Below are 13,001 nucleotides of genomic sequence, written 5' to 3'. Positions count from 1 at the left end.
TCACAAGGATTTGAAGGGAACAAAGAGAACCTCAGGCATTCCAGAGAACCTCGTCTGAGGGACAACACTCCCAAGTTGTGGAGAGTGTAAGCTATGTCAGGAAAAGTGAGGCAAGACCATGAAATTATTTGTAAATGAGATCAAGGACCTTGAAAGCCAAGGGGATTCATGCATAATGGATAGAGTAATGTTAACTAATTTGGTGCTATTTAAAGTTCATAAATAAAATGTCAAGTGTGAAATGGTTAATTTCTGCGTACTTTGTACTTGTTTCTGCTGCAATAGCAGGGCAGAAATTATTACTAGAGAGTTGTAATTAACTCTGAAATCGCTATTGCCTACGGTCGTGAACACTTTGCATAAACGAGTTTCAGCTCAACACTAATTTCATTTAATTTTTCATTCTTTGAGGTAATTCATAAATATTTATGACATATCTAACGGACAAGGAGAGGAAAGAAAATTTCAAAATTTGATGGATGATTTCAGTGATCATATCACATGATGAAATGTAAAAAGTGAATATAATTGGCCTTTTATATCCTTAAGATTTCCTGTTTTGACATTGTGCATTATTGTAATTATCTGAACAGCCTTATTTTCTATCAGATATTTGCTTTAAGTAAATTGGGTTTCCAAATTCTAAAGGGTTTTATTTGCAGACAATTGCCTTTATCGCTAACTAAACCAACATTCCTCTGGTATCAGAAAAATATTTTGTTAACCAACTACAATAATTTATTTAGTGTTTTATCTTACCTTTTCCATAAAAGTGATTTTAATTCATGAAATGTCTTATCACATTCAGAAACCTATGAAATTGTTTTGACACATGAAATATGACAATGACAGGCAGGGAAAAGAGTAGCTGGTCTGTCAAGCCCGTTCCATACTCGATTCCCCAATTATGGGAGAATAGTCCCATCACCTTGTGGGTACCTCAGGTAGGGTTGCCAACTTTCTCACTCCCAAATAAGGGACAAACGGTCAAAATAAGGGACAAATTCCCGATGTAAATTTGTTGACCGACTCGGCCTTGCCTGGGCGAATGATGAGTTGGCCCGGGTGCTGGACTGCGCACAAAGCCCAGCCCGCTGGCTGGGCGTTGTGTTCTGCTGCATGCAATCGGCACCCCATCCAACACATGAACCGATGATCGGCCATGAGAAGGAGGGGTGATGGTGTCGGCAGTAAGCAAAGGTCCGACTGTCACAGACAGCTGGCCGGGCTGCTGACCGACGGGGCCACGGGCGAGGAGCTGCTGCTGCACTCCATGGGCTGCAGTATGTCAGGACGGGTGAGGCGGGACCGGACGTGGCGCTCCAACCCAACATTCTCCTCGACTCGAGAAGTAGCGGTCAAATATGGGACCAGGGTGGTCCCCTATGGGACAAACCAATATACGGGATGTCCCGGCTAATACAGGACAGTCGGCAACTCTAACCTCAGGGGTGGATAAGGCTGAGGGCGTAATCCCTGACAGAAGGTGCTTGCTTTCCCATGGGTTGTTTTGGTGAAAAATGGGACTATGAGAATAAACCAGATAGAAAATCAGGAGTGGATCCCGAAGCAGTCTGGCAGCATCCTGCAATAATGAAGGGAGCTCTTGCATCCATGCATCCAGATAACTTCTCCAGGCATTTTGACTTTGCCTTGTCCCTGGAAGCTGCTTTGCCCAGATGAGAGAGTAAGTTTGGATCTTCTTCACTGCAATCCAGGTCACTCAAAAGTCATGTCATGAGTTTTTCAAGCCCAGGTGGATCTAATGAACTATCTCAATACACATCACAACAGTATGGACTAGATGTCATAGTTTTACTCAATAACAACAAGCAGTGAACAATAACCCACTTTCTCGTGACGACTGGAGCAGAGAAACTTCCAATCCATTCCTACGTAAGCATGGAATCTTTCAGAAATTGCAAAAGAGAGAAACCACAATATAAAGTAAAAATTCTATCCAACCCATTCATATTTTGTGGACAATAAATGGGGCTGAATTCCTCTAATAAATACTACATTTACCATTGTGAATGCAACCATGGTGTATATGGTGTCTGAAGAACAGTCATGACAGGAAACGCCACCAATTCCTTCTCTCCAGAGATCCTGCCTGTCCAGGCAGGATCTCTGGAGAGAAGGAATTGATGGCGTTTCCTGTCGAGACTGTTCTTCAGACACCATATGCACCATGGTTTGTCCCGCCTAGTTACTCCAGCTTTTTGTGTCTATCTTTGGTTTAAAACAGCATCTGCAATTCATTTCCTACACATGGTGTGTAGGTGCATGCACATCTAAATGGACATGTCTTGAACTTGTTCACAGATCACTGTCGGCAAATTATTTAGTACACTCCTCCACTACATTCCATAAGCTGCCTGGGGTTCCCCAGCAATAATGCTATGAATTTGCTAATAATTTTATACCAGGTTACACCTAGCTGTTTGCAGGTTACTATGTTTACATAAGTCTGAAGAAGGGTTTCGGCCCGAAACGTTGCCTATTTCCTTCACTCCATAGATGCTGCTGCACCCGCTGAGTTTCTCCAGCATTTTTGTGTACCTTCGATTTTCCAGCATCTGCAGTTCCTTCTTAAACACATTACTATGTTTACATATTTGCTGTGCTGCTACAAAGGATTGGACAAAAGATTCTCAACAACCTCAATAGGGGGTTTACAGTATGGAGGCAGAATAACAAGAATTGTGTCTTTAAGTAATAACATTTTTATTTTTTAAATTGCAATAATCTTTACATTCCTTTATAATTTATTTAATTCTATTAATTTTTTTATGGCTCTGAATATCAGACTTTTTTGGATAGGTAGGCTAGAAAGGTACTCATGGCCTTACTGTTTATTCATATGGTCCCATCGATGATGATGTGAAATTAAATGAAACTATAAACAGGCGGAATGAAATGAAACTATTACCATCAGAACTGGCAGTTCACGACGTTTTTAATTCTGGTTTGGCATTATTTTTTGTAAACAGGCAGTACTACGAAATGCTGTACAACAATCCTGACGAGCTGCTCAATCTCGTGGTGGACCAAGGGGTGAAGTACACAGAGCTGGAGTACATTAATGCCCTAAGTCTCCTCCACCGCAGCCAAACGGGCGTCGGAGATCAGACTACGCAAAACATGCGTGTACAGCGGCTCAAAGAGATTATCTGTGAACAGGCTGCCATCAAACAAGCCACCAAGGACAAGAAGATCACTACAGTGTAGGGAGCCAGGCATGTGAAAGAGAGTCTGAGTAAAGAGAGACTTCATCATATTTAGAATTGTTCAAAGACAACCTGCAATATGTTTGACATTTGTTTAATTGTTTAAATGTATTACTGATGAAATATGTAGATACGTTATAAAAGATAATGTGGCACTGCCCTACCTTGTCCTGGCAAGGGGTGTTCTCTGTTGGAAGAGTTTTATTCCCATGGATCTACTTTACCTTTCAGTAGCCAATTATAATAGAAGTTTAACATTATCAAAGATAAACTTTTGCCCCTAAAACACACCTTTCCCACTTTTTTGTGCTTTGAGTTCTCACACAACTGCCTCGTGCCACTTCCTTGTGCTTCTCCTTCATCGCACCAGCTTGGAATACCATCAGTGCTGCCCATTCATTGACCATGATGTGGCTGTGCACCTGTTCTCTCCAGTACTTTATATTATTTCCGGGTGTACAAAGTGGGAAATGTTTCATTCGCTTGTGTCTTTCTCCTCCACGCATCTATATGTGCCCTGCCAAAGCACAGGAAGGAAGTTGCATTTCACCTACGACCCAATCCTTGTGCACAACTCCATTATAAAACACAAATGAGTAACAGTTTAGAAGAATACATTGTATTAAGAGTGTGATCAAGCTCCTTCCTGTGCTTCAGAGAGGCAGGAAGAAACATTTACAATTCCTTGTTAGAATTAAAATGGACCATAAAGACACACTTTTGAAATCCTACATTTTTTTCACGAAATGTGCCCATCAGGAACTTCCAAATGATAATCATTCTTCCTTCAGTTTAAACTATGACGTCCCCTTAGCACTAACTGAAACTTCAGCTGGAGAAAAACCTTTACAGATGGACAAGTGGGTAAAGGGTCCCTTGGTAGAACATGTAACCTCCACCTCAGGTCCCAGATTGGGTTTTCTCAATTCAGCCAAGCTCGCATTTGGGATATTAAAATCAGCTCCTGGCATGGAAGGAAAACTCAGGAAAAGGCCTAGCACGAGAACCATATTTGGATTTCATAACTGAGTATTACGGTCAAAAGGTGATCTGTATAACTGTGTCACATTCTCAGATAGAGAATGCAAGGAGAGACTTCTTTGTAACAAAATAGAAAACCTACTGATTAAGTATGTCTTGTGTGGTTAGATACACAGCAGATTGTCAAAGGGTATCCACATGCATATCCGTATACATAATGGGGTTACACAATTGGGCAAATTTCACTGACATGGCTGAAATAAGGTTAATTTAGATTAACAGGATTGGGCCCAATTAATAATGAACTTTTATACAAAATTCATTTATTTCCTTTTTTTTACATTTTTTAAATTCCTCATCTGATTGGTTTAATCACATTATCACCTGGAAAAAAAATGAATGGTGGTTTCAAAAAGAGACAGATTTATGCTAAAATACACAACTGAAAAGTACACTTTGTACAAGAGGGACTATCTCCAGCTAGCAAAAGGCTTTGCACAATAAACAATGCAGATGAATGGGTCATACACACAAACGCAATTATCACTGACGGTGCAAGACTTGTGTAATGATGGGATGATGTTCACATCTTGTGATCTTCTGAATGAACAGTCCGTAGCATACTCCCAGGGGAAATAAGTTGATCTATCTTTTCCAATGACCATTGAGTTGTTTCAGTCTGAAGAAGGGTCCTGACCCAAAACGTCACCTATTCATGTTCTCCAAAGATGCTGCTTTGCCTGCTGAGTTACTCCAGCATTTTATTTCCTTTTTGCTTTTTTTTTTTTAATATCTCTGGCTTAATATCCACTTCCTTGTCCTGTTCAGCCAAACCACCTCAGTCAGCCACGTATGTAATTTTGGGATGGTGAGTGAGTCCAGATTTTGAGGCTTTTTTCATGTTTTACAAATCCCAGACTTCTAAGCCATGCAATAAAAGGCATTTGAGTCAAGTATATCACATAGAATTTTCAAAAGAGTAGAAGATGTTAAGGAAGCTCCAGAAATTGTATTTGTTCTCTCTGGTGTATGTAGGTCAATTAAAAAGGACTTGCTCTCCTCTAAAAGGAATTACCCTTTTTTTAATTTCTATGTACCAAACTGTCTGTGCAAGAAAGATTCATGCTCACAAATATTGCATACACTCCCAACTGTTATCAATAGAAACAGCAGAAAATAGATTGTTGCCAGCAGGGCTTTCTCAAAACTAGAATTGGTCAAATGCAAAATAGAAAGCACATACACAGAATTAGTATTGCAATAATTATTTTAGTTAGATCAGTAAATGAATAATTTGTGATTATGACTTAAACTATGAGATTTATCCCTGCACTGCATGGGCCAATGGCTCCTCTGTTCTTAGCGTGTTCAAAACATTCTGCAATAAAGCTGGAATTAAAGTTATTTGTCAAGATTCTTTGCTTTTCTTTCTCATCCCCTCATTTACGCAGGAGCAAAAAGCCCTGTCACATGAAGTGCAGTATTGCATTCAACGGTGCACTCTCTGGTGACTGACATTCCAAGCCCAGATGAATCACCACAGGATTAGCTTTAGGAAATGATGTTCGCACAAGGAATCTCCATAGGGCTGCACTAAATTAACTTCTGACCGGAGTCAAAATTATTCTGAATAAACACCTACAGGTACTTTCTCACAACATTTGCCAAGAAAGTGCCTGGTGAGAAAAGATTTGGCCCTAATTTAAAAAAAAATGTCAGACACTGAATAATGAGCAAAATAACTCGCTGTGGGCAGCACAATGGCATAGTTGGTAGAGCTGCTGTCTCACAGCATGGAGACCCCGGTTCAATCCTGACCTTGGGTGCTGTCTGTATGGAGTTTGCACGTTCTCGCTGTGACGTGGGTTTCCGCTGAGTGCTCTCATTCCAAACACTTGCCGGTTTGTGGGTTAATTGACCTCTGTAAATTGTCCCTAGTGTGGAGGGAATGGATGCAAAAGTGGGATAACAGTGAATTGGTGTAAACGGCAGTAGGTGTCAACTGGGTGAGCCAAAGGGCCTGGTTCCATGCTTACCTTTAAACTAAACTAGACTAAGCAGGGAATACATTAAAGGTTACTTCATTCATGTTGAACTATTTAGAGATCAATGGCTGTTCAATTTCACCCCTCCACAAGAACTCTCCCTTACATTACTATCCTTTCATTCATTCCCTCATCGGGATGTCTCAATTTCCTGTGGTAAAATTCATATAAAGAGATCTAATTTCTCTGCAGTATTTCAAATATCATATCTTGTTTATGCTTATTTAAATTTACAATGTGACCATTGACCTTGTGCTCCCATTTCTGCACAGAGAACAACTTCTCATGTTCTGGCTCATTCATTCCTTAATAATTGTAAACACTTTAAGTGGTTCGACCACACTTCCTCAATTGATACACTCATGCAATTTTAGAGAGTTGCTTCTCGCAGACAAATGCCAAGTTATCTATATTCTGATGTGAGCCTAGCCAATGACTTATCTAACAGCAAAAGCTGGGAATACTCAGTAAATTAGGCCACCTGACATGCTGAGTGTTTCTAACATTGCTTAGTTCAGAGATATAGCATGGAAACTGGTGATTTGACCCAACAAGCCCACACCAACCATCAATCATCCGTTCACAGTAGTTTTATTATCCCATGTTCTCATTCACTCCCGACACATTAGGGGTAATTTACAGAGGCCAATTAACCTACAAACCTGTATGCCTTTGAGATTTAAGAGGAAACCGGAGCACCGGAAGGAAACCCACAATCAAGGAGAATGTGCAAACTCCATACAGACTGCACCCAAGGTCAGGATCAAACCCAGGTCTCTGACGCTGTGAGGTAGCAGCTCTACAACCGTGCTGCCCAAATAAATTGCTGTTTTTATTTCAGATTTCCTACGTTTGCATTTTTTAAAGATTCTTAATGACATCCAACTATTTCCAGGGGAAGCAGTGATTTAATTCTCCTTCTGTCTGAGCCTTCAGTGCTCATGAGATGGTTATAAAATTACCATTGTAGCTATGGAGAAGTCATGAGGAAAGGACATTCAGCCCATGGAATCCATGGAGGTCAACAAAGATCCACACAGCATGATATACAAAAAGTGGGGGATCGGGAACTATCAACATTTCAAGTCCCAACTGTTGAACAGGAATAAGAGTGGAGAGGGAAGATAACCAGTATAAAGAGAGAAGGGGAAGAGGTGAAATGGATGGGCTACACAGGTGGACAGAGGAGAGGTGAAGGATGTCGGGCTGAATGAGCCACATTGGGGAAGGGTGGACATTGAGGACAGGCCAGTGGATGGTGAGGCAAGTTAACTTTACCCTACAGATGATGTGTTGATTCCGGAAATCTAGTGCAAAAAACAATGTGCTAATCTCGATTCCTATTTTTGTCCCCTTTTTCAGACACCCCTCCACCGCGCCCTGTGTCAAACCCCTATCTCTGTCTTCCTCTTGTGTTTCCATCACCTTCTGCACAAACACTTCACCCACCAGATACTCTCTTCCCCATCTGTCGTTCACCTCTCCCCTAATAGATCCCATCTCCACCTTCCTCACTTATCAGATTCCAGCATTGGCAGATGTTCAGTTCGTGCACATCATCCTCTTAGCTACTTCCGTCTTCACTCTCCCAAATCCACCCCTCCTCTCCGCATTCCACCAGTCACCAAATGGCCCAGTCTCATCATCCCTCATCTCCTCTATACAGGCTGTCTTCCTACTCCACTCTCAAGACGCACTGCAGGGTTTCAATCCAAAACATCAACAATTCTTTCTCTTCCCACAGATGCTGCTCGACTCATTGAGTCATGATTTCCCCTTCCCTCTGAGAGAATAGTCCAGACCTATCCAATCTCTCCTTATAACTCAAGCCCTCCAGTCCCAGCAACATCCTTGTGAAACTTTTCTGCACCTTTCCAGCTTAATCACTGGCTTCCAGTCCAAATGTCTATTCAATGTTGTAATTGTATGGTATGTGATCACCAGAACTGCACAGTATTCCAGGTGCAGTCTTATCAATGTCTTGTACAACCGTTACATGACATCCCAATTGTTGTACTCAATGCTCTGTTCGATGAAGGCAGCCTTGCCAGATAGAGTTCAACATTAGGTTGAATCCTACATTACAGCCTCTCTGATTCAACATTGAATTTAACTGCTCAATATAATCAGCCATTCCACAGAACATGTCTCTCATTTCCAGCAGTTGTTTTTTTCCTCTGGTAACTTCAGATGTCATTCATCTCCTCCTCTTTATCCTCCCTCCTTCATGCCTTTTGTTCTTCACTAGACCATACCATCCTCTTTCAGATAGCTCCACCACCTCCTGTGTCATTTTATCACTGGCCCTTCCCATGGTTCTCGACTCTGCACTTATGACCTTTGAGTTCTAACCTTTTCTCATCCTGAAGCATGGCCATTCACCTGAAATGTTAACTTTATTTCTTCCTCTACAGATGCTGCCTGATCTGCGGTGTACTTCCAGCTTTGTTGTTGTTATTTTAAAAGGTCTATTTACATTCCTTAATTTATCTGTTCTGGATGGCATGTTCCATGGTAGCTCAGCCTCAAGGACCGAGGAAAAGTGCACAAAGGAAACATTAGAGGGTCCCTTGATGGGATAGCAGAGGAAGGAGGCAGGAATATTCTGAAATGGAGAAGGGGAAGGGCTACAATGAAAGGATGCAATCTCCTGCTAGGTTCTTTCTCTTGCAGCAACCAATGTTGCTTGCAGCCTGTTTGGTAAATACGAGCAGGAATTGCAAGTGACAATCAGCACAATGGTATAGCAACCCAAATTTGGTCTTTGTTTCCATTAGTTTAAAGGTGAATGCCATGCATAATGTTTCGGTTGCAATTTCTACATTCGGACACTGACTGCATTTCAAAGATACTACTTTGACTGTAAAACCCTTTGGAATGTCCTCGAGGAGTGAAAGGCAGCATATAAATGCAAGTCTTTTTTTTAATTTTACATTTTATTTTATAAATCAGCGCTCTATCCAATCTCCAGACATCATATTTAACACAACAATCAAATAGAGCAGCACAGTTAATGGTAAAAATGACCCAATCCGCTTTGCACTAGAGTTATCAAACAAAAGAATTGATGGCCAAAAAAAACAAAAGTCACCATAACCAGAGGGAACATAATATAGAACTAGAGAAGTTGAGGGAAAGAAATGCAGGTTTTTAAGCCTAAAATACAGGTCAATGCCACCAATAATGGAACAATTAAACTTAAGAACAGCAGAAGATGCCAGGTTAAACAGAGTGCAGGAATCCTGAAGGAAGTTTTAGTTGAGGGGATGGATGTGGCCACAAAGACATTTGAGGCTTTGCTGGGCTGGGAATCATGGGGTACAAGATGAATAATGTAAGGCAGGACATGACAACAGAATTTTTTAGATGAAGGTCAGCTTATGTAAAGTGGAAAGTGAGATGTGATCAGAAGACGACTAGAAGTGTCAAAGCCTAAGGATATTAAAGGCTTGGATGTAGTTTTACCTAGCGAGCCAAAGCTGATATAGCAGATTTTAAGTTAGAAGTTAACCTTGGGGTCCAATAAGACACCAAGTCACAACTGACATTTTGCAGCATCAGAAAATTACCAAGGGGGAAGAGGAAGTCAGTGATCAGGAATAGAAACCTAATCTTTTTCATCGCTTCCTAACCTGAAGCTAATTGGCAGCACAAAGGATTGACCCTGAGCTCAATAATTGTGCATGCTCAGCTATTGTTTGAAGGGTTGTGTGCAAGGTTCAATCCATTATCCTGTTGCTCAGTCAACAGTGACCACTAGGGTTCAAGAGCTCCTTTCAAAAAAGAAGCCTACATTATCTGTGATCTCATATTTTGCTGCATGTACTGAATGAATGTAAATAGTGTTTTCCTTTGGGGAACAAGCGCAGGATTTGAATGGTGGGACCCTTTTTCCATACAATAGCTAATTTGTCAATAAATTGGTGGCAGTTCCTGATGGGGTTGGACAGGCTAGATGCAGGAAGATTGTTCCCGATGTTGGGGAAGTCCAGAACAAGGGGTCACAGTTTAAGGATAAGGGGGAAATCTTTTTGGATCGAGATGAGAAAATCATTTTTTTACACAGAGAGTGGTGAATCTGTGGAATTCTCTGCCACAGAAGGTAGTTGAGGCCAGTTTATTGGCTATATTTAAGAGGGAGTTAGATGTGGCCCTTGTGGCTAAATGGATCATGGGGTATGGAGAGAAGGCAGGTACAGGATACTGAGTTGGATGATCAGCCATGATCATATTGAATGGTGATGCAGGCTCGAAGGGCCAAATGGCCTACTCCTGCACCTATTTTCTATGTTTCTATGATTCTCTGTTGCAGCCATCATAATTGGCAATGAAAATCACAAAGAGCAGCAGATGCTAGAAATCTGAAATAAAAACAGAAAATGTTGGAAATAAGGAAGGATCTAGGACCTGAAACATTAACTATTTCTCTTTTCACATTGCTGGACATTTTTCTTGGATAAGCATTAGAAACAGCTATTCCCTGCCACAGAGGGCAGTGGAGGCCAAATCACTGGATGGATTTAAGAGAGAGTTAGATAGAGTTCTAGGGGTTGGTGGAACCAAAGGATATGGGGAGAAGGCAGGCACGGGTTATTGATTGGGGACAATCAGCCATGATCACAATGAATGGCGGTGCAGGCTCGAAGGGCCAAATGGCCTCCTCCTGCACCTATTTTCTATGTTTCTATGTTTCTAAACAGCAGTAATGAAATGCAGTATACATTATTAAGGAGAGCAGAAGGTATATGGATAGTAGGCAGCAATTATTTTAGTCAAAAGCTTACATTTCTGATCAGCCGTCTACTGTTCTAAAACAAAGCTCTCCTTGACTTGAAGTAGCTTGTCCCCTATAATGAATTAGATCATTTTCCAATGTTGTTGAGATGAAGAGATCGCTACAATTTGGCTGCACAATAAAACGAGCTGCAATTTTCGGCACTTATTTCGTATTTTTGTTGTAAGAGAAATCTTGACAGTCTTCATGTTTTTCGATGGACATGGAGTGGCAGTTTAGGGTCACAGATTCCTCAACAAATGCTGTGAATTATTCCCGTCTTCCACAGCAGCTGGGACAATTCAAGTGTGATAAGATTAGACATAAGCTTGAGTTCTTCTCTTCTTCTATGTGGCATTTCATCAAGCAACCTGGCTGAGACCTGAGAAAGCTCACCCAACTGTGGCAAGGCATCTCAAAGTGACAGACAGTCCCTAGACTCCAATTCACAGCCTTCTGGTTGATGGGCAAGTACTCAGCAGAATCACAACACCCTAAAATGCGGAATTTACTTCCATTACCGGTTTGGATGAGTAACTCCATTCTTGAAAACTGACAGCAGGAATATTGTCATCAGCCCAAGTGGGAAAATGGTTACACAATCCTATAGAGAGTTTAGCATTTACGCTAAGCCAATGAAGAGGACAGGACAGGAAGACAATTATCAGCCCACTTGGTCTCCAAGCAAGAAACGAGTGTTCAAGAAACCAGGTATTTCCTGGGGGTCATGGTCACATCCATTAGCCTGCGAGAATCTGCAGCCTTAGAGTCATAGTCAAACAGCACAGAAACGGGCCCTTCAGCCTAACTCGTCTGTGTCGAACAAGATGCCATATCTAAACTAGGTCTATTTTCCCGCGAGAAAAAACACAAAATACAGGAGTAACTTAGCAAGAAAATATGGAGATGCTACCAGACCCACTGAGTTACCTCTCTCATTTTGTCTTTTTTTGTAAACCAACATCTGCAGTTCCTTGTGTCCCCACTTGTCTGCATTTGGCCCATGTCCTGCTGAACATTTCCTATCCATGTACCTGTCCAAAATGTCTCTTAAATGTTGTTATCCGCCTCAACTACTTCATCTGGCAGATGTTCCATATATCCATCACCCTCTATCCAGATGTTATTTATTTTTTAAACACTTTATGATTTGACTTCTGGAAATGGGAAGGGATATAAAATAAATTACCATCTCACGTAGCCCATATTAGAGCATTGCACAAAATCATGATTTATCCAACTAAGAGGATGAGAGAATGAGAATACTGCTCTTAAGAGATGGCGTGTGTGGAGCAAAAGCTGTGACAAAGACCAAAACTAGATGAATACTCAGGAATGTTCAAGCTGCTCAATTTTACGAATACTCTCCTTAAAGTCTGAAGAAGGGTCCCAAACGTGACTTATCCATGTTCTCCAGGGACGCTGCCTGACCTGCTGAGTTATTCCAGCACTTTGTGTCTTTATTTGAAAACCAACATCTGCAGTTCCTTGTCGTGATGGATAGACTGTTGCAGGCTCCCCAACGAAGATGAGGTATTTCATAGCTCCTTTGGTAACACTAACGTCTATGAGTCAGAAGGATGTGAATTAAATTCTCATTTCATCGATACAGCACAATATTGAGAATGGTAAAATATTCTAATTTACTTGATATCATGTGCAAGGGATTCCTGAACGAAATGAGAACGGCACAAGGTAAAGGCAACAGAACTGATGATAAGGTCGGGGTTATAACCACACAAGTGGTTTATTAGATTTTCAGCAGAGTAGTCACTATGGAATCATGTGAGGATATATCAGAAAATTCAATTGAGCCGAAGTAGAGTAAGTACTGAATGAAACACTGAGGGTATTGTGATGCTCTTCTGCGTATTTTTCAAATGATGTCAAATTGATCATTGGACAAAAACAAGAAGGATGCATGGGACAGGCATAGACAGGCAGCTGGGATCAAGTGCACCCCTGGAGATG

At 41.2% G+C, this 13,001-nt stretch overlaps 1 protein-coding gene across 2 annotated transcripts in view; it reads left to right on the top strand.

Moving 5' to 3' along the window:
* exoc4 (exocyst complex component 4) overlaps positions 1-5,615 on the top strand; it is a 402,169-nt gene extending 396,554 nt beyond the window's left edge. For both annotated transcript variants that reach the window (XM_033040092.1, XM_033040093.1), the window contains exon 17: positions 2,994-5,615. In XM_033040092.1, the coding sequence (XP_032895983.1) occupies positions 2,994-3,231 (238 nt within the window). In that variant the 3' untranslated portion in view covers positions 3,232-5,615. The remainder of the gene's footprint in view (positions 1-2,993) is intronic.
* The last annotated feature ends 7,386 nt before the right edge of the window (positions 5,616-13,001 follow it).

The sequence above is a fragment of the Amblyraja radiata genome, chromosome 21 (genome assembly GCF_010909765.2).
Source record: "Amblyraja radiata isolate CabotCenter1 chromosome 21, sAmbRad1.1.pri, whole genome shotgun sequence".
In the NCBI taxonomy this organism is placed as follows: Eukaryota; Metazoa; Chordata; class Chondrichthyes; order Rajiformes; family Rajidae; genus Amblyraja; species Amblyraja radiata.
The sequence above is the reverse complement of the archived record's forward strand: the minus strand, read 5'-3'. Positions and strand labels throughout refer to the sequence as shown.